Below are 19,346 nucleotides of genomic sequence, written 5' to 3' on the forward strand. Positions count from 1 at the left end.
ATATGATGGTACGGACACCTGAAAAGACCACCTGCACATGCAGGAGTACAGACAACACGAATATAAAACCATCGCCACTTCACATATGCAGAGACTGTGCCCAGGACTGCCCACTTCAATTTTCAGATGAGCTTCTGCTCAACTGCGGGCTTCTTGGCACAGAACATATACATGAAATTCTTTCACCTCCATGTAAGCATTTATCTGGAACTATGCCCTGATAAATCACCCTGTGACTCTTCCCCTCTACTTCCCCTGTCCCCTCATATGAAGCCCAGGTTCCTGTTTTTGAAACTCTGTGATAGTTGAACACAGGGCACAAAATCCTGCTAATTTTCTCTCCCAATTTAACAACAATGTGACTTTAACCCCTTGGCAATCGATGTTGGTCAGGATTTCCTGGCAGTAAACACTCAAGGACAGAGAGAGGAATCAGGACCCCACCATCATGCCAAACCATTCCAGTTTTTTAAAATCCCTTCAGCATTCTGAAAAGTAGTGAGCTGGCAGAGAATTCTGGCTTTTGACATGTAAATGAACACCAGGTGGAGTTTTTTTGTTTTCCCTACTCATCTGATTATACTGTTTTTGTTGCATTTCTGAAGTCTGCAAAGCTTTCACGTGCATCTGTCAAACTGCAAGAGTGATCCCCAGGCATGGTCTGTCTTCCTTTGCAACCAGTTCACCAATTCTTAGACTGCAAACAGTTTACTTGCATATCCCTTTCACGTTTCACAGGGGACCTCCTTATCCCCAAACCTAGTGAGACGACAACGGCCTGCCTGCTTTACAGAGAGCGGAACTCTTAAAACCTCAGTCAAATTTGGCCTGTAGAATTTATCTTGAATCGTTAATTTAGCATTACCCTTCCGGTACAATTTTCCATGTAAAATGTACTGCACGTCCATGGTCACGTTTCTGTGCTTTTCACAAAGCAAAGGGGAGCCCTTAGCCTTCCAATTAGCTTGTACAGTGTCACCTGATGATCTGCCATTATAGGAGCCATTTCATCTTCAAAGTTTGTCTTAATGATTTTATACTTTAGTCTGGGGATAATAATGTATTTACCTTCAGACACTACATCAAATGGTTGGATATTCATCCCTCCTTAACAAGAAAGAAAGCTTAATTACAACTAGGACATGACTGAAGTGGATCCGGGTTTTGTGGGACCTGAAATGTACACAATTGTGAGGCCTTCTCTAAGAAACATAATGCAAATTATGAGAACAAAATTGCTCAGGCCCTTCCCAGAGCACTGGAAGGCTGTCTGTACAAGGAACCCTTAGTCTCAAGGTGAATCTGCCTCTGGCCATTATAATGCCTGTACTTTGCATATATTGGACAGACCCGAAAAAGGTCTGGAGAATGGAATGAAGAAAGCTGCGCTTGAACACAACGCTTTTCCAGGGAAGCAAAATGATTTCTGTAAGGGGAAATACATTTAAAAAAAAATTTAAAAATATTTATTTATTAATCTCACTCTGTCACCCAGCCACTGCAGCCTCCAACTCCTGCGTTCAGGTGATACTCCCACCTAGGCCTCCCAAAGTGCTGGGATTACAGGCATGAGCCACTGTGCCCAGCCTGATTTCTTTTAAAGAGATACATCAAATATAACTTATTATGATATACTTTGATTTTCAAAAATGGCTCCACCTATCAAGGCCAGGGTGGGATTAAAGGTACTGTTTTATATAGATGAGTAAATTTAGTTATAGATCTATGATGTGCTTCCTTTGTAGAACACAATGATGAAGGGGGAACGATGAAAACAATAGAGGAATAAAAGTTTACTTGTTTGAGAGGAGAAATAGATCAGTAGTATTCCCGAGTAATCCAATAACATCAGAATTTTAATAATGAGTTATGAAAGGTATTAAAAGATGAATGCTTCAAGTTTACAGCTCCTTTGGAATAATAAAATGGCAAGCTAGGCCGGGCACGGTGGCTCACGCCTATAATCCTAGCACTCTGGGAGGCCAAGGCAGGAGGATCACTTGAGGTCAGGAGTTCGAGACCAGCCTGAGCAAGAGCGAGACCCCGTCTCTACTAAAAAAAAAAAAAAAATAGAAAGAAATGATCTGGACAGCTAAAAATATATATAGAAAAAAATTAGCCAGGCATGGTGGCACATGCCTGTAGTCCCGGCTACTCGGGAGGCTGAGGCAGAAGGATTGCTTGAGCCCAGGAGTTTGAGGTTGTTGTGAGCTAGGCTGACGCCACGGCACTCTAGCCCAGGGAACAGAGCAAGACTTTGTCTCAAAAAAAAAAAAAAAAAAGCAAGCTAAAGGAGAGAAACAAGAAAAAATCAACTCATAAAGCACAGGATATTCTGGGTGATTTCTCTAATTTGGCAGATTGAGACCAGTGTGGCAGATCTCTCTACCGTTCTCTCAAACAATCACTTGGTAACCTTGTCAGAGTTAAAACTGGCTCGGAAAAACGTGGGCCTCATCTCATGGGGCTTTCCTGATATTCTTAGCTTTCCTTAAGGAAGAACACTGAATTCTTAGGGCCTATCTTGTTCATTTTGTTTCCTTCTTCCTTTTTATAGTTTTGACTGACTTTCATCAATTTGACAGACCTGGTTCTCCTCAATTAGCTACAATGGGTGAATGTTAATCCAACATGCGTTGGTTTGGTTTCCTCAACCTCTTTTTGGTTTTTGCCCGTTGTTCCTGTTTTCCTCTTGTTGAGAACCATAGGATTTATAGAACATAACGGGTCTTCAGAAATAATCTGTACCATCACTCTCTAACTAATGAATAAACTGAAGCCACGAGACTTTCCAAAGTCCAAGAGCAATTTATAGCAAACCCTGAACTAGAACCAGAGCTCCTGATTCCCGATTGAGTTCTTTTCCCTTTCTATTGCTTTCTACACTTCCCCACTTCTGCTTTTTCCTAATAAAATGACTATTCTGGAATGAAGTGGGGCTTTTACACTGCAGGTCTTATATGCTGGGATCTTGAGGCAGTGCCTTTTGAACTATTGTTTCCCAGCAGTGCTGGTTAAGTGCTGTGTGTGACAGAAGTGAGGTTTGAAAGGCTGTCAAAGGTGATTCTGCCTTCCTGAGTGGTTTAGAGATTTAAGACAAACAAATGAAAACTAAATACAAAGAATTATTCACACTTTAATGAACTAGCATATAATCACAGCTCTTAAAAAATCATCTACTGCCAGCCAAAAAGTTACTCAGCGGGTAAACAAGGGTATTGGCCAACTGAGTCGAATCATTGGGAAAAAAAAAATCCAAATGTTTTTCTTCTTAACTATATAGAATGTTTTTTTTAACTTATTCTCTGAAAGAACATTACTGGTTCGGATCTGTTATATCTTTAGCTATTCCTGACAACCCTGGCAATAAAAGAATTTATTTTATTAACATATGGATTAATGTTTCCAGGAGCCTAACTTTTCTAGCAGCCATGGAAATAAATCAGCGCTACTATCCTGCTCTTTCTTCTAGCGCTGGGAGCCTCTTCTCTGAGAGCTCGTCCAATGTCCTTCTCCTCAGGGGAGCAAATTCCAGCACAGTCGGGCTTTTCCAGAGATAAAGGGAAAAGAGAACATATTTTGTTTAGCTGTAAGTGTAGGATTAAAAGGGTAGATATCTTTCTAATGGTTCGAGTCACCAGATTTGATAGCCATTGTAAATTTTAGAATGTACAAACTTAAATGAGTACAGAAATGTTTTCACAAAAGTTTACATTTCCATATTGGTTGTATTATTCATTAGTTTCATATTTCACACACTATTTAGAATGACTATTTTTCTGCTGGCATTAGTTTGCTCTTGTAATTATAAACACAGTGACTCCACATGCACCTACCATAAACAATGTGATGCTTTGGAACCCAACGTCCAATATACGACATATAAAAAGTTTTATGCCTTATTTGCAAATAGAGTGCAGCCAGAGCTTCACCATCTCTTAGATACGGGGTGAAGAGTTGGCAGGCACACCAAGGGTTTCTCTATTGTTTTATGACAAACCATGGCACTGAAAATGGTTTTTGAAAACCACTCTTTGTTTATTTTCATCAACAAATATGGGATCATGTGACAGTGATACACCCAGCGTGATCATCGCACCAGGGTAATAGTCAAACACCAGGAACTTCCAAAGTCCATTCAGTTATCAAACTGCCTTCGTGAAACAGAGCACCCTAGTTCTAGCATATGCACAGTTTCCAGGGCTCAGTAGGATCTCTTAAAGAAGGGTCCTTGGCCAGAACAAGCCACTGAAAGGGAATTAGGTTGTGGGGAGAGTCAGTTCTACCCTGAGGATAGCGAAAAGGCCTGTTGCTCCCAAAATTTCTTCTCTGGGGATCCATACCCAGGGATTCCATATCCTATCTTTCCCTAGCCCTGAGCCTAAAATTCCCACGCATGATTCTTAGTTAGCCAAGACAATGAAAAGTAAGGCATCATATACCAGATACTACGTTAAAGTTGATAGAAGGGGAGCAGGAGCAGTTAATTTATCTATTGTGAAAGGTATGAGCTGTCCCAGGGAATAAGATATAGGAGAAGGAAGTTTAGCAGGGAAGTGGGGGGAGAGGCCCTGGGTGGCCTGGCGGCAAGTGCTGAAAGGGCGGAAGGGTTAAATTGAGCAGTGAGATAAATACAAAGAATGGCCTCTTCAATCAAGTCAGTTCCTTTTCCAAAGGTTCTGGGTAACTGGTCATCCTCTATGCTGAGTAGCCTCTGCCAGCCTTGGCCTAACCAACACTGGTGACATCAGTCTCAAGCAGGGTGTACAATGAAACCCAAATGGCTCTACTGCACAGCCACAGCCACTTTTGGACACCCCCATCCTCTCAAGAGTCCACACTTCTGCAAAACTTTTCCTATCAATGCAAATCTTAACTTTCATGAGCCCTGGCCAAGAGATAACATAACACCCCTGAGATAGATGCTATCAAATGAATAACACGACCATGTAGATAAAGAACAGATCTCTAGTCTCACTGGAAATCACATTTTGGATTTTTTTCCCCTCTTATATTCATCTCTGAACTATTTTTTTCCACTAGTACTTAATTTGATTTTGCAAGATAAGGAGAAAAGAGAATGCCAAACGATTCTAGTTCAGTTTTGTGTCATCAGCAAACGAATTATTTTAATTTGGCCCACTCTCTTTTTCCAGACTCCAACTGGAGGCAACTCTTCCTGTATCCAGATCATGAGTGATGTCCAGCTTTGTGAACAAATATTGGGCTAGCTGGAAGCCCTCTGTTGAAAGTCCAGAATTTCAAAGGGCACAGGCAACCGTTTTTATTTCAAATTAAGCAAATACAGTCTGAGTAACTATCAAGGGCAAAGCATAGTGCTAGTTATTACAGAGGGAAAGAATCACAAACACTTGGCCTCTAAACTTGAGAAGGCTGTGATCAAGCATTTTGCAGCCCTATCGCCTAAAACAGCTTATTACCTACTTATGCCATAAAGAGCTTCCAATTATCATATTTTTTAACTCAAAGACGCAGAGCCAAGGAGTCAACTGGAGTGAGGTTTTAGAGTGATTTACCGTGGTTTGGGCTCCATGTCCTTCAGTAGCACTGATAAGAGCATGTTGGCCACCAGTGGTGCAAAGCTAAATTCTTGACTACTGGGGATTTTTTTTGGTCTCCCTCCTATCTTCCAGGTACTATTAAATTGCTAGGCTTTTCAGCAAGGTCTGCAGGTCTGGCTTGGGAAATGAAGAGAAGATGAGAGAGCAGTTCCTGCAAGCCAAATGCCCTTAGCCAAAGCAGTGAAGTCTGTAGTTTGCTTTAGGGCACTTTCCCTTTCGGCAATCCTGTCCCAGTTCTGGGTCTCCAGTCCTGGTTCCCAGACGTGCCCTCAGCAAGCTATTGCAATCTTCCTTGAAGTGTTACCTCTCTTTGGGCACATCGCTCTATCTAGTTTGCCTTTTATTTTTCTACCTGGACATAAACAGTTTATTTTCTGTAGTCAAATCAGCTATGCAGAGGTCTTCATGTACTACTGATGTGCTATGGTCCAATTTTTTCATTGCACAGACACAGAGACTCAGCTGTGCTCCCCACTGTGTTCTGCCGTCCTGTGTGTGTCGAAGATAGCAGTCCTAGTCAAGGCCCTTCCTGACGTCTGAAATTCAAGAACACGACGACACAGGAAAAGTTTCCAAACTGGGAATATGTTGGGATAGCACAACCTGGTAAAAAATTCCTGTTGTTCTAAAATCGACAAAAAGAAATCGTACTTGGAAAGTTTTCCCAGAGTGAAGTTTTCCTAGTGTGTATGTCTCCCTGGCTCACTGCCAGCCAACGGCAAAGACTAGCTTCCAAAAGTAGCGTGGTACTAAGGGACCATCAGGCTAAGACTGCTCTGATCTAGCGGTCAGAAAGCCTGCGTTACAATCCTGGCTCTTCCACATGCTTGCTGTGAGATCTTAGGGCAAAATGTTTAACCTCCCTGGACTTCAGTTTCCTCATCTTTAAAAAGAGGATAATAACAGAAGCGGTAAGATGGCCATGTGACTCAAGCCTACTAAACGTGTAAGATTTTTGGAAATTGTAAAGTAGCGGATCCAAGTATATTATTGTTAAGGTATCAAATACCTCTTTTGCAAATCCGAAAACTCGTTGTCCTTATTGGCATGTGGCTCTATCCCACAGTTTTCTTTTCCTATTAGCTGAGTTTACTCCTAAAAAATGGTTTAGTTAAGAGGAAAAAATAATATCTTGAGATAGTCATCAGAATATATAAAAGGGTAATGTGATTTTCCCAACAATATATCTGAGTGGGTAAAAAGATATACATATCTGTCAAGTAATTGCACGGCTCTCCTGGAGGTGTTCATTTGATAATAAATGCTCGCATACAAGGGCTTTCAAGAGCTGGGGCAGTGTCTTCCAAGTGTGTTCTGCGGTGCTTACTGCCCTAGGAACATTCTGTAGACCTTATTATCAAAGCCAGATCCTGTCTTTAATAACTGAGGTATAGAGACATGATCCAGGTCACACTCAAAGCTGATGGCAGAATTGGGACTGGAATCCAGGCATAGTTTTGGTTTGTTTTAATATAATTCCATGTTGCTTTCTGCTTCTGGTCAGGGAAGAGTTCTACTTCTTGGAAAACTTCACTCAGTAATAATTATAACCCAATCTGAATTTTCTAAACAGTACCACCCAATGAGCCTTAAGATGTTTGAGAATTCACAGGGTAGCCCAAGCAGCTCAAGGGCCTTGCAGAAGACAAAATTCACATAAATAATAAAAGGATAGAGCTTCCAGTTCCCTAGGAATAATTAATAGAGTACTACAAGAAAAGAAAGGTAATATAATATCTGGAATGTATTTTTACGACCCATGTCGAATGTCATAAGAGTTAACTCTGGGAGTTCTCCTGAAAGGTCAAATAGTGAGACTGAATATCTTCTCCAAACCTAGTTCAGGCCCTTCCCAGAGAAAAGCAGGGCTGCTTGAATGAACATTGTTATGGCCAGTTATTTTGATGCCGAATAAAAGAGACTGATCCCAAAAGAGGGTGGTAGGATGAGGGGGGGGTCTCAGTTCATTCATTAAAGTTCAGATGACCAGTACATTCTTACACTATTCTCAAAGATTTTATTAGAACCTGCAGGACTTCTTTCCCTTTTCAAAATATTTACTTATCCTATCTGAAAATACTTCACGCATTCTAGGCTCAGCCTGTAATATGTTAACAGCCAACAGCTGAACAGTATTCTGCATATGCATGTGTAACACAGTAAATCATTTACTCAAAGAAAAAAAAAACATAAGAAAACCCCAGACACCCCCAATGAAGACAGCAGAAGAGAACTAACTGATTTGTCTGTTGTCTTTCCTGTCAAGATGGCCCTCGCCTTTGCTTTGGTCAGCGGGAAGGACTTTATGTATGAGTCATACAAATGTTTTGCCAGGGCCCGGAGGTCAGCGGACTCTGGGTTCAGCTGGTCGATATCACTGGAGATCTCCGCCAACAGCTTCTCCTTCTCGGCCTGTGGCATCCGCCCAAACCTGATGGCTATAGAGGAAGAGGAATGACAGGATGAATCATTGAATTACTACTGTTCCTAATGTACACTGTTCTCTCCCTGGCCCTAGTTCCCACATAATAAAAGCCCCTCTCCTCCCTCCACCAATCTCAAGTTCTGGTTCTTATCTACCACTTTGCTCATGTTTTTATTTCACAACAGTAGCACATGTTATCAGTAAAAATCAAATTGTTCACTTCTTTAATTTAAAAAAAGTTAATACATGATCCTGCTGGGAAGGTGAAAGAATTTAAGAGTTTAGCAGAGGAAGGAAAGTATGTTCACTTAAACATGAAATAACTGAGAACCAACTCCTATTCATCCCTCAAAACCCAATCCAAATGTCACCTTCTTTGTGAGGCTTTCCCTGACTTCTACAAGTAGAGTTAATTATTCCTTACTCTGTACTCCACCAACCCTTAGTAATACTTTAATGACAACAATTTTCACATTGTACTGTAATTATTTATTTTACATGCCTATGTATCCCACTATAGAACAATGTCCTGAAGGTCAGGGGCAGTGTCTTATTTATCTTTGTATCCCCAGCACTAGATATAAGGTCAGGCACTTAGACGGATTGACATGCTTCATGGATTAAAGTAAGGAACTGTACAGAATTCAAAGTTGTACAGACATAGGCTTTGTTCTCAGGGAGTTTGTATGGTCTTTGTTCCTGTTATAAAGAAATATGGATGGTGCTTTATTTCATTTTATTAGGCCAGAAAGTACTTTTACATGTAGTGGAGAGAAGCCATAATTATCCCTGACTCTCCAGAATTACCACTTAATGGTGTTCCTCAGAAAGACAATATCCTCAACATTTGGCTTCTTGTGGGATAAAGGAGTGTAAAAGAGAAGATAAAAGAAAGAAGGGCACTGAGGAACACCTAAGAGAGGTTGGTAAGGCCTAATTTGGGGAAAAAAATCATGTGTTTGTATGAAATAACTTTTCAACTCAGATATGTTTTCCTTCCTGTCTACCAATACTATCTGCAAAATAATTATTTTGAGTAATGTGACTTTGGGGGCACACTTTGGACTCCGCATTCTCCAATAATATGGGCATTTGGCTGTCATAATCACTGTTAATTACCCCATGCACAGCTCTGTCCCCACTCGCAGCAGTGGTGTCATAGCAATATGTTTTTATGACGGTCTCCTTCACTGGGCTGCGCGTTCCTCGGGGGCAGAGACGGTGTCATAGTCACCTCTGTCTCTAGCAGTTAGTGGCACTCAGTCAGTGGCTGCCGAATACGAATAGGTGGACGGTCCTTTGCTATATGTTATTATGTTAAAAGTAGCATTTCTAACATAAGCCGTAAAAGCTCATGAAAACATTTCCATCTGAGTACTTAGTGAATTTTACTTTGGATTTGCCAGAGAAGGAACCCTTGAGTCATTTCAGTTGACCCTAAATAAACTTTATCATCAATGAATACAACTATTGTGTTGTAGAGGCCTCCTTGGAGACCTGGGAGTTATAATAGAAAGGAAGAGAATCTTACCTCTCAGGATTCCTTTAAATTAAATTAGCCTATGTTAAGACACTTTTAGTAAATATATCCTTTGTACATGACCCCTTCAAATAGATATCTTTAAACAATTGCAATTTTTGGGTCAGCAATCTGTCTCCCTACTCACTCTTCCCCCGTCTCTTTCTTTTTAGGCCCATAGGGACGGGGAATGGTTGTTCACATACTCAGCTGCTGATGAACCCCCCACCTCCACCACCAGTTTGTTTGGGCCCCTCAGTTACGACCTCATCACTCACTGTGTTCTCCTTCACAGCGCTGATCACAGTGATTATCTGTAACGTTTTCTTTCCTCCTCTGCCATATAATCTCCACAAAGGCAGCAATCTTGTTCATTATTGTCATCAACACTTAGTACAATGTCTGGCACATACTAAGTCCTTATACAATATATTTTGAAATAAAATGAAAAAAAAAAAACCCAGATAGTAAATTCCTTCAAAATCCTCTGTGAAGCTGTTCCTGACCACTTTGCTCAGACAGAATTAACCATTTGCCTCCTTATACAGTTGGCCCTCAGGTATTTCTGGGTTCCACATGTGAGGAGGAGTCAACCAATCGAATTCAATGGAAAATAAAAAACCTAATTAAAAAATAACAATAAAAAATAACGCAAATGAAAAAATACAGTATCATAGCCATTTATATAGCGTAACATAATTTCTAATACATTGTATTAGATATTATAAGTAATCTGGAGATGATTTAAAGTACACAGGAGGATGTGAGTAGTTTAATTGCAAATACTAGGCCATTTTATATCAGAGACTTGAGCATCTGGGGATCTTGGTATCTGTGGGGGTTGGAAGGGAGGTCCTAGAACCCATCCCCCCAGGATACCGAGGGGCGACTATAGTATGTTTATTCCTTGTTCATCAGTAGTTTTCATTTGAGAAGTGAGGAAGTAGGAGAAGCAGAGAATATAAGAATCACTTGGTGACCTTCTAAAATTAAGTGTCTTCCATGAGACACTTTGATAGGCCAAGCCATCCCTATACCCAATTAGGAGTATATCAAAAACCTGGGATTTGGGACAGTTTAGAAAAAGCTTCCTAAATGAGGGGCTCATGTTGTACGCATACTTTGGTTCATATTATCAAGCTCTTACTATACTACTACGTTGGTTTATATTGGTTATTCTACTTGAATATAAATTATATGAGATGAGTAACAGGTTTTCTCATCTTCGTTCCTGGGTATAACAAAATACACATAGTAGATAACATAAATGTTTGATGAACTAAACTCTAAAATATCAAGCTTAAAATAGACAGAAAATGAGATACCATGTAAACTGGGAAGTTTGGGAAAGCGATCATGAGAGAAACCACCAAAGAAGAATTATAGCGTATTAAAAGAAGAAGAAATTTTGGTGTAAAACTTGGAGAAAATCATTTATCGTATAACAAAACAGAGACTGTTAGAATCACCAACTATCTGCTGCTCTTGGACTTTAGTTACTTCACAGACCATACAATACCATCTCTTCACTCAGTGAGTAATTATTGAGTGATTATCGTGTGCCAGACACTGTTCTAAGTGTTGGTTAGATTTTTACAGATTAGAAACTATAAACATACAAAAAAGTTTACATGCCTAGGAAAGCAATTTTTTCCTAATGGGTAATCAGAAAAGTTAATTTAAAATAAACAAGCAGCCAAAGATATCCACTTATTACACATGCTAGTCCTGCTTTTCCATAACCTGACAAAAATAGCCAAAAACAACTTAAAAAAATTTTTTTTTTGAGACAAGAGTCTCACTCTCTCGCCCCAGGTAGAGTGCAGTGGCATCATCATAGCTCACTGCCACCTTGAACTTCTGGGCTCAAGCAATCCTCCTGCCTCAACCTCCAGAGTAGATGGGACTACAGGCCCGTGGCACCACACCTGTAGTTTTCTATTTTTAGTAGAGGCGGGTCTCACTCTTGCTCAGGCTGGTCTTGAACTCCTGGACTCAAGCGATCCTCCCACCTCGGCCTCCCAGAGTGCTAGGATTACAGGTGTGAGTCACTGCGCCTGGCCTAAAAATCATTTTAGAATTAGGAGATATTAAAGTGAAATTATTCTGCTAGAATCTAAATAAAATGTGAATTTTTATAAGTTGAAGTTCCCCCAAAAGGTTAAATCTAATGAATAAATTATCTGTATTGTTAAATGCCCATGCTCCAAATTAGATTCAATTAACTATTAGTCCAACTAATTAGATGGGTGATTTTAGCATTTTTACACACCAGAAGTTCAAAAAAGGGATGAAAAATACATCCCATTTGGTAGGGCTAAATTTGCATAAAACATACAGAAATGTGAAGTTATAGAATAAATAAAAATTTTTATTTACATGTAGTTTTGGGGGGAGGGGGAAATAGGGTCTCTATATGTTGCCCAGGCTGGACTTGAACTCCCGGGCTCAAGCCTTCTCCTCTCACTTCAGCCTCCTGAGCAGTTGGGACTATAGGCATGTGCCACTGTGCCTGGTTCTGCATTCATTTTTTAAGGGGGAAAAAGCCGATTTTATCTTGTTGCTTTTGAGTCTCATATAATCATACCTGTCTAGCTCATGTGAGGTGATGAAAGGCAGCACAGAAAGAGTTTAGCATAGTGCCCGGCACACGGTAATGCTTAAGGAACACAGCTTTTGCTCCTTGTGGGTGCAGTGGTCTAGGGGCACTATGACTACGCATCAGTCACAGACCGTAGCCCTGGCATACTGACCTCTCCTACAGATAAAGAACAAGACTCTGAAAACCTAATCTATCTGTCTGTCTATATCTCTCTGTCTTCAAATTGTTTAGGAAATGGTGTTTTTTAGTTAGTTATTCTTGAACCTCAGTTGCTACCCTTTGAGTGGAGAATCTGAGAACCAAAATGAGGGAAGCTGGATTGTTGTTTCCTGTAAGACTGAAGTTAGAACTTAGAAATGGAAGATGAACATTCTAGCTTAGGGATCAGACATATAAAGGCTGAGTGTGCCCATATAAAAGTTTATTTTTTCCAAATCTTCTACTACTGCTAATTAATCTTAAAAGACAGAAGAAAAGTGCTCCATGTATTACTAAGAGTCACTAAGCAAGAACTTCTGGCCTCGCTGGAAGGCAATCGAATTAACATTACATTTTATGTCGTCAGGAAGTCTATTTTCTAGTTTCAGCTCAGTGGCACACTAGCTATGTGGCTTTAAGAAAATTTCTCTGGCGTTCAATTGTTTTATCTATAGAATGAGGAAGTTAGCAAAGGAGATCACTAAAGTTTCCCTCCTTTAGCTCTAAATTTAGCTCTAAAATTCTACAAATGTCTACATAGTACTTTAGAACATGCTTTGCTCTTTTTTAACGCAATTATCTGTCTAGTCTTTGAGGCCCCCCCAAAAAAAGACACATTCTGTCTCTGTTCTACAGATCTAGCACCTGTCACATACAGCAACTTCCAGAACACTGGCATTCAGTTTCATATTTGGCATAATTTAATCACCTACAGAGAATTCATGTGTCTGAATTAAAACAATTGTCAGTATTGGAATCAGTAGGCTTCCTTCAGGAAGACCAGGTTTGATAGAGACTCGTTAATTTCCAGTGAAAGTATATTAGCATACCGTTACACAATGTGCTTTTACTGAGCTGAATGCAGCTCACTACTAGCATATCGAAGACTCAGCAGTGAGTATTTAATACTGATGTTACTGAACACACAAACTCCAACCATATGGAATAATTAGATGTCCTGATTTCTGGATCTGCTAGCACTATGAGACAATCAATTGGTATGTTTTTAAAACACCTACATAACTGTAGGAGCATTAAAGACAAATGCTACTTAATTACAAAAATTAATTAAAGTAGATTTTCAAAATAATAAATCAATAGAAAATAGAAGGATGAAATAAGATGAATTTTATTAAAAATATTTTTGTCTTTCAACATTTAAGGCATGAATTTGCAATCATATCAGGTTTTTGACAATTAGTCAAAGCCATGTCTCATGGTCAATTTTTCCATTTTTCACATGTTTTTTTTGCATGTAAACAAGACTTACACAACACTGCTGCTTTTCACATGGCTGTTGTCAATAAGTGAAGTTTTTCCACACCTCTCTTAAGGGAAAAAAAAAGTTGTGCATTTTGAGGTTTTGCAGGATTTGGCAATCTAATAGCTATCATTTTCTAGTTCCTCTTAAGTAAAATAAGGAAAAACCTTAGCACTAATATTAAATTATTTTTCCATAGGGGTATTATTTTCAAATCATTTGTAGAGAACATTTAAACATTTGCCTAAGTTTCTTTCAAAAGTAGAGATGAGCAAAATACCTTATCTTCTAACTCAATCTCCCTGAAGTCTCACCTGACATCATTTAATTCATTTACTGAACACTTGTTTGATGCAAGACACGGGGCTCCACACAGACTGGGCTGCAGTGGGGCACAAGGGTGAAAAGGACATGTCTAGCAGGGGAGATCAGACACATACAGATTATACTCTCTCCGGTGCACCTGTCTTTACTGGCTCCGTGCTGTCCACCTGAGCAGACGTTCAACTTCTGAGCCTAGTATTCCCTCCTCTTCAAGCTATCTTTCCTCCACCTAAGAACGTCCTGAAAGAGTTGTCTTCCCACGCTGTCGGTGTTGGCTCACTTTGTATTTACCTCCCGACCCAATGCAATCTAGCTTTTGCCTCATTTGAATTTACTGAAATTTTGCTCATAAAAGTCCTGAATGCTTTTCTCATGGCCCGGCCCAAGGGCCTCTTCTAAGCTCTTGATCTACTTGAGCTCTCCAGCATTCTCCCAGCCTTTAACACTGGGGACCATCTCCACCTCTTATTTAAAAAATTTCTCATCTTTGTTTCTGCTTTTCTGGGTCTCCTATCTTTCTGCCTGCTACTTTCCAGATCTCGTCAAATAGTGCCTCTTCCTTAGCTTATATTCTGTTGTTCCTAGTTTGATTTTCTTGCTATCTCGCAATGGGTGCTAATGACTCCTGTTCTCTTTTTCCTGAGATTTGTTTTTTTTTTTTTTTTTTTTTTTTTGAGACAGAGTCTCACTTTGTTGCCCGGGCTAGAGTGAGTGCCGTGGCGTCAGCCTAGCTCACAGCAACCTCAGACTCCTGGGCTTAAGCGATCCTACTGCCTCAGCCTCCCGAGTAGCTGGGACTACAGGCATGAGCCACCATGCCCGGCTAATTTTTTTGTATATATATTTTTAGTTGGCCAGATAATTTCCTCCTATTTTTGGCAGAGACGGGGTCTCACTCTTGCTCAGGCTGGTCTCGAACTCCTGACCTCGAGCGATCCACCCGCCTCGGCCTCCCAGAGCTAGGATTACAGGCATGAGCCACCGCGCCCGGCCTTTTTCCTGAGATTTGGATCCTTATTTTTCACTTCTTCCTATAATCCTCTGTACGTGGGTGCCAGATATCCCATAACCACCTCAAACATAATATAAAACTGAATTTTTGATTTTCTCCTCCAAACTGGCTCCTTTCTTGGTTAATTCACTCTATCATCCAAACTAGATATTCTGAACAATCTTTGACAACCTCTCTTCCTTCAGGCGTTTTTATTCATTGATCACTGCTCTGATATTTCTCTCAATTTCCTTCCTTCTCACCCTTCTCAAGGTCTTAGTTCCTAATATGACATTAGTCTTCTGATGGATTTCCTTGATTCTAGTCTTTTCTCTCTCTAATTTATCCTTTTTACTGCTGTTGGTAGTTTGTTTTGGGGTACTATAGAGGTGATCACTCCCTTGCTTTCTAAGGCTTAGAAGGTGATGTGTCTGTCACAGGAAGGTATAAAACACACAGAAAAGAAAGAGCAGGGAAGCAGAAAAGCCTTATGGAAGACAGCATTTGAACTGGGCCTTGACTGTCAGGCAGGATTTTGACAGGGAACAGAAGGGCACAACTGACAGAGGCCTGGATGTGTCCAAGCAGAGGCATTTTCTAGGAACTGCGAAGAAGAGCACGGTTTGCCTGACAGGTAGGAGAAGAGTGGGCAGGGGTGGGGAGAGGAGGCCGGCTCCACCGTGGTGGTGCTGCCCACCACTCGGGGTCGAGTGGCAGAGCTGCCTACGTGGCCACGTGCATTCAGGACTGTCACCTTTTCTGAAAGTCAACATTTGGGTACTTTTCCTTTATACCTCAAAGAAGACTGAAAAAAGATAAAGGAATAAGTTAAAAGTTTAAATCTATTTGCCCTTCTCCCCCTTTCCCAATAAACACCAGAGCTGCTGCTTACGCGCCATCGAGAAAATTACCTTAAACATGCCGAGCGCCGCAAAAATTGGTGAAACTATTTTTCTGGATTTTTATGAAGCCACTGAGAGATTATTTTAACATTGTCAGCTTTTTGTTTTAAATAAAAGAAAAAACCCCATCATTTATATCATAGGATATCCTAATCAGCAAAGGTAAGATTACACTAATTTGTGAAAAACATAATTTTTATCAAATCTCAGTGTTATAGGGAAAACCTAACTGAAGGACTCATAAATAACATAAGTCAATTCTTCTCTACTTTACGTTATTTTTAAAAATGCACCTAAGCTGGGTGCAGTGTGCGTGCCTGGAGTCCCAGCTACTCAGAAGGCCGAGATGGGAGGATCACTTGAGCTCAGGAGTTCGGGCCCAGCCTGGGCAACACAGGAAGAACCAATCTCTTAAAAAATTTTTAAATTTTTAAAAATGCACTTAGCCTAAAATTATTATTTTATAATTTAGTTCATTTATAAAAAGCAGCTCTGAATGAACAGGAATTATTTACTAGTCAAAATTCTTAATGACTAAACGATTTCATTAAAAATAAAGAGGACACATTTTAAAAATATGACTAATATCAAGGAACTGACAGGAAGACTTAAAATCAAAATTACTACTTCAAAAAACTATAAAAGTGTGTGCAAGTGCCCATTTGAGTGCAAATATTTTTATCAAGATTCCGTAGATACCGGCTTCACCAACAAATAGTAGCTGATGCAACAATCACTTAGTTCCATGCACCTCTGGGTGGCCTCGGAAGTGGGTATTTATTTCTGCTTTATTTTCATTTTGAGCTTTCCTCTAAAGTGGTGTCTAGACGTGGTATTGAACTGATTGTGTTTGAGATGACTCAGGAAGACTGCTGAGCAATCAGTGGGATTAACCCACGGTCTAGAAATGATGGACTGGTATGTGACCAAAATAATTGGAACATGTGTTTATCTTCATTACTTACAGAAAAACGAAAAATGTGTTTCCAAAGCATACTAGTCAATGCAACACCTGGGTACTTTTCTACCCAATGGTGAAAATGGGTATTTGAGAAACAACTATGTTTCCAACCAGAAGAATTCTGAAATTACATTCTACAACGTTTAGGCTACATGTCACAATCAAAATAAAAGTTCCATCCAAAGAGCTTTAACCATACATCACCTAATATACCATTTATACTTTCTCTAGCCCAGACTGCTTCAGACTGGTATTGTGGAGTTGAGTCACTTCACCGTACAATCATCAAACTAACTGCCTTAAATTGCTGAACAAATGATCAGAACATATAGATCTGATTTGGGTATATGAATTACATTTTTATGGCACCAAAACACATAGGTGAAAACTTTTAAATTCAGGCAACTGATGTGCCAGATGCCTACATATTTGGGCAGACTGTAACATTGTCAAGAAGGTACAGAACAGCTTATTGAAAAGTGAAAAATTCAGTGGGTTTGGTTGTTTGATATAGAATTTTCCAAGTTGAAAGGACACAGTGATCGTTTGAATTCAGTGATTGTTCACTGATACTCCCTAGGGCCCTTAGGGTTCCTTGAGGGTTACTCCAGAAGGCTCCTTCCAAGCTGTGAGAGCGTGGCAAGGGAGAAGCTAAGTACATCACAGGGACTAAACAGAGACCAAAGAGCAGAAATGAAAGTAACAGCGAATGGAGTCAATCTACTCTGGGGTATGTTCACGGCTTCTTGTGCATACTGGAAACAGCTGGGTGCTGACTTGGGTATAACACTGGAAGCCTCTTTTGATAACTTAAAACGGCATTGTATAGGAATGAAAACCTTGTTAACTGTTGGCTTCACATTGGTCAAAGCCATGGATTTTAAATAGTGACTACAATGTCCTAGTAAACTTTGCATTTAGAATTGTTTACTTCATCATAATAGGCAAAACTAATCAAAATCTAGTTGTTGAGTTTGATGTTTTCTTTTTTGTGCAGCAAACAAATTCCCATAAAAACCCCCAACAAGGGATTTTCTTAGTCATGTTTGGAATCCTTTAAGTGTTGAACTGCATAAGTTTCTGATGTCATGACATTTAATTTCTATTTTTTCTTGCCTTTGCTAGAAGAACTGCATACTCCCTATCAAGATTGCCCTCTCCCTAAATAGAGTAAGTTAATTGTTATATGAAGTCCAAAGATGACCTTATTATCAAGTTTATGATAGCTTTCTTTGACTTTTCTGGAAGGAGAAAATTTTACCATCCATACTACATAGGTTGGGCTTTAAATAATATTTGCATATAAACAATAAGCAATAAAAGATTTATTTTATGTGAATGTGTATAATACCTATGAGCAATAGGAAATATATTCTATGTCCATGTGTGCAGTGCCTGCTAAGTAATTATATTTTACATGAATGTGTGAAGTCACAATTTTTTTTAATAGACATAAAATAAATAGCATTAAAGGTGGACTGGCACACTTTCCTAGGCTGTCTCAGTAATAATGACCTTAAAGTCAATGATTTCTTCATAAACATGAAATAAGTTTATTGCAACTTGATTGCATCACCTAAAATATAACCCTTGACTTGAAAACTTGCCCTTAATGTTTTATGAGGTCTGAAATAAAAAGGAAACTGATGGAATTAAACCAGCAAATTATTTTGCAACCCATGACTGCAGTTGTATACTGCTATACAACAGATGTAGTCAATTGTTAAGAAAAGTTGGTCCAAATTTCATCTTCAGTATTGTTGATAGCTCTATTCAAAATACATTCTTGTCTTTAGAGGAACTAATAATAATGATACAAATATAATTCTATAAACTTTTTTAAAGGGTAGAGTATCAATCATTTAGTGATTTCCAAATATCTTGATGGTTTCCACTGTGAAAACCAAACATCTGCATGATAGAACAAAAATTTAATTTTCTCAGATGCTTTAGAGTCCATATAGATAAAGGTTGACTTCAATGATTATCCTCTTACCAGATCAGTTTTGAGAGAGATGAAAGCAAAAGAAAGAAAAAAAAAAAAAAGGCTACCGAATGAAATGAAACTTCAGATTTAATTTGATCACTTGGCATTTTGTTGTTTCTTGACTCCACTGAAAGAACTAATATTTGACAAATATAATACCATCAAGTTACAATCTAAAATTTGTTTTGTGGGCCAGTCAACCAATCAGAACAAATGGTGATGAATTATTTCTTCAAACAGGCCTATTTTCCACAAGTTTACTGAGTTAGTTCTAGAGTTCATGAAAACATAAGCCTTTCTTGGGTGTTCGACATTATTTCCCTTAGGTTTGATTTTAGATACAGGTTTAAAAAGTAGAAAGTTTTATTCTCTTATGTTTCTATGGGATTGAAGTTTTGTAGAACTTTAAAATATTTGCTTTTTCCTCTCCACAACTCTGTATGTTCCTTGAAGTCAAGGATAGTGCTATACACATCTTTGCACAGTAAAAAGCAAAAAAATTTTTTTAAAAAGTAAATAAATCTAAATTCTTATATGCCACTTAAAAGTTCCATACCCAGAAATCTTCAGGATTTCCTTAAAACAGAAAGAAAA

The 19,346-nt window shown here is 39.2% G+C and overlaps 1 protein-coding gene across 8 annotated transcripts in view; it reads right to left on the bottom strand.

Annotated features, from left to right (window-relative positions):
* The window catches only part of PPARG (peroxisome proliferator activated receptor gamma), a 129,285-nt gene that overhangs the window by 18,862 nt on the left and 91,077 nt on the right, over positions 1-19,346 (bottom strand). For 6 of the 8 annotated variants that reach the window (XM_045551445.1, XM_045551443.1, XM_045551442.1 and 3 more), the window contains one exon: positions 7,821-8,020. The exons of 1 other annotated variant lie outside the window; for it this stretch is intronic. In XM_045551445.1, coding sequence (XP_045407401.1) covers positions 7,821-8,020 — 200 coding nt within the window. Of the gene's footprint in view, positions 1-7,732; positions 8,021-19,346 lie in introns of those variants that run through there. One more of the 8 variants, XM_045551448.1, reaches the window with a different exon arrangement.

This window comes from Lemur catta, chromosome 5 (assembly GCF_020740605.2).
Source record: "Lemur catta isolate mLemCat1 chromosome 5, mLemCat1.pri, whole genome shotgun sequence".
In the NCBI taxonomy this organism is placed as follows: Eukaryota; Metazoa; Chordata; class Mammalia; order Primates; family Lemuridae; genus Lemur; species Lemur catta.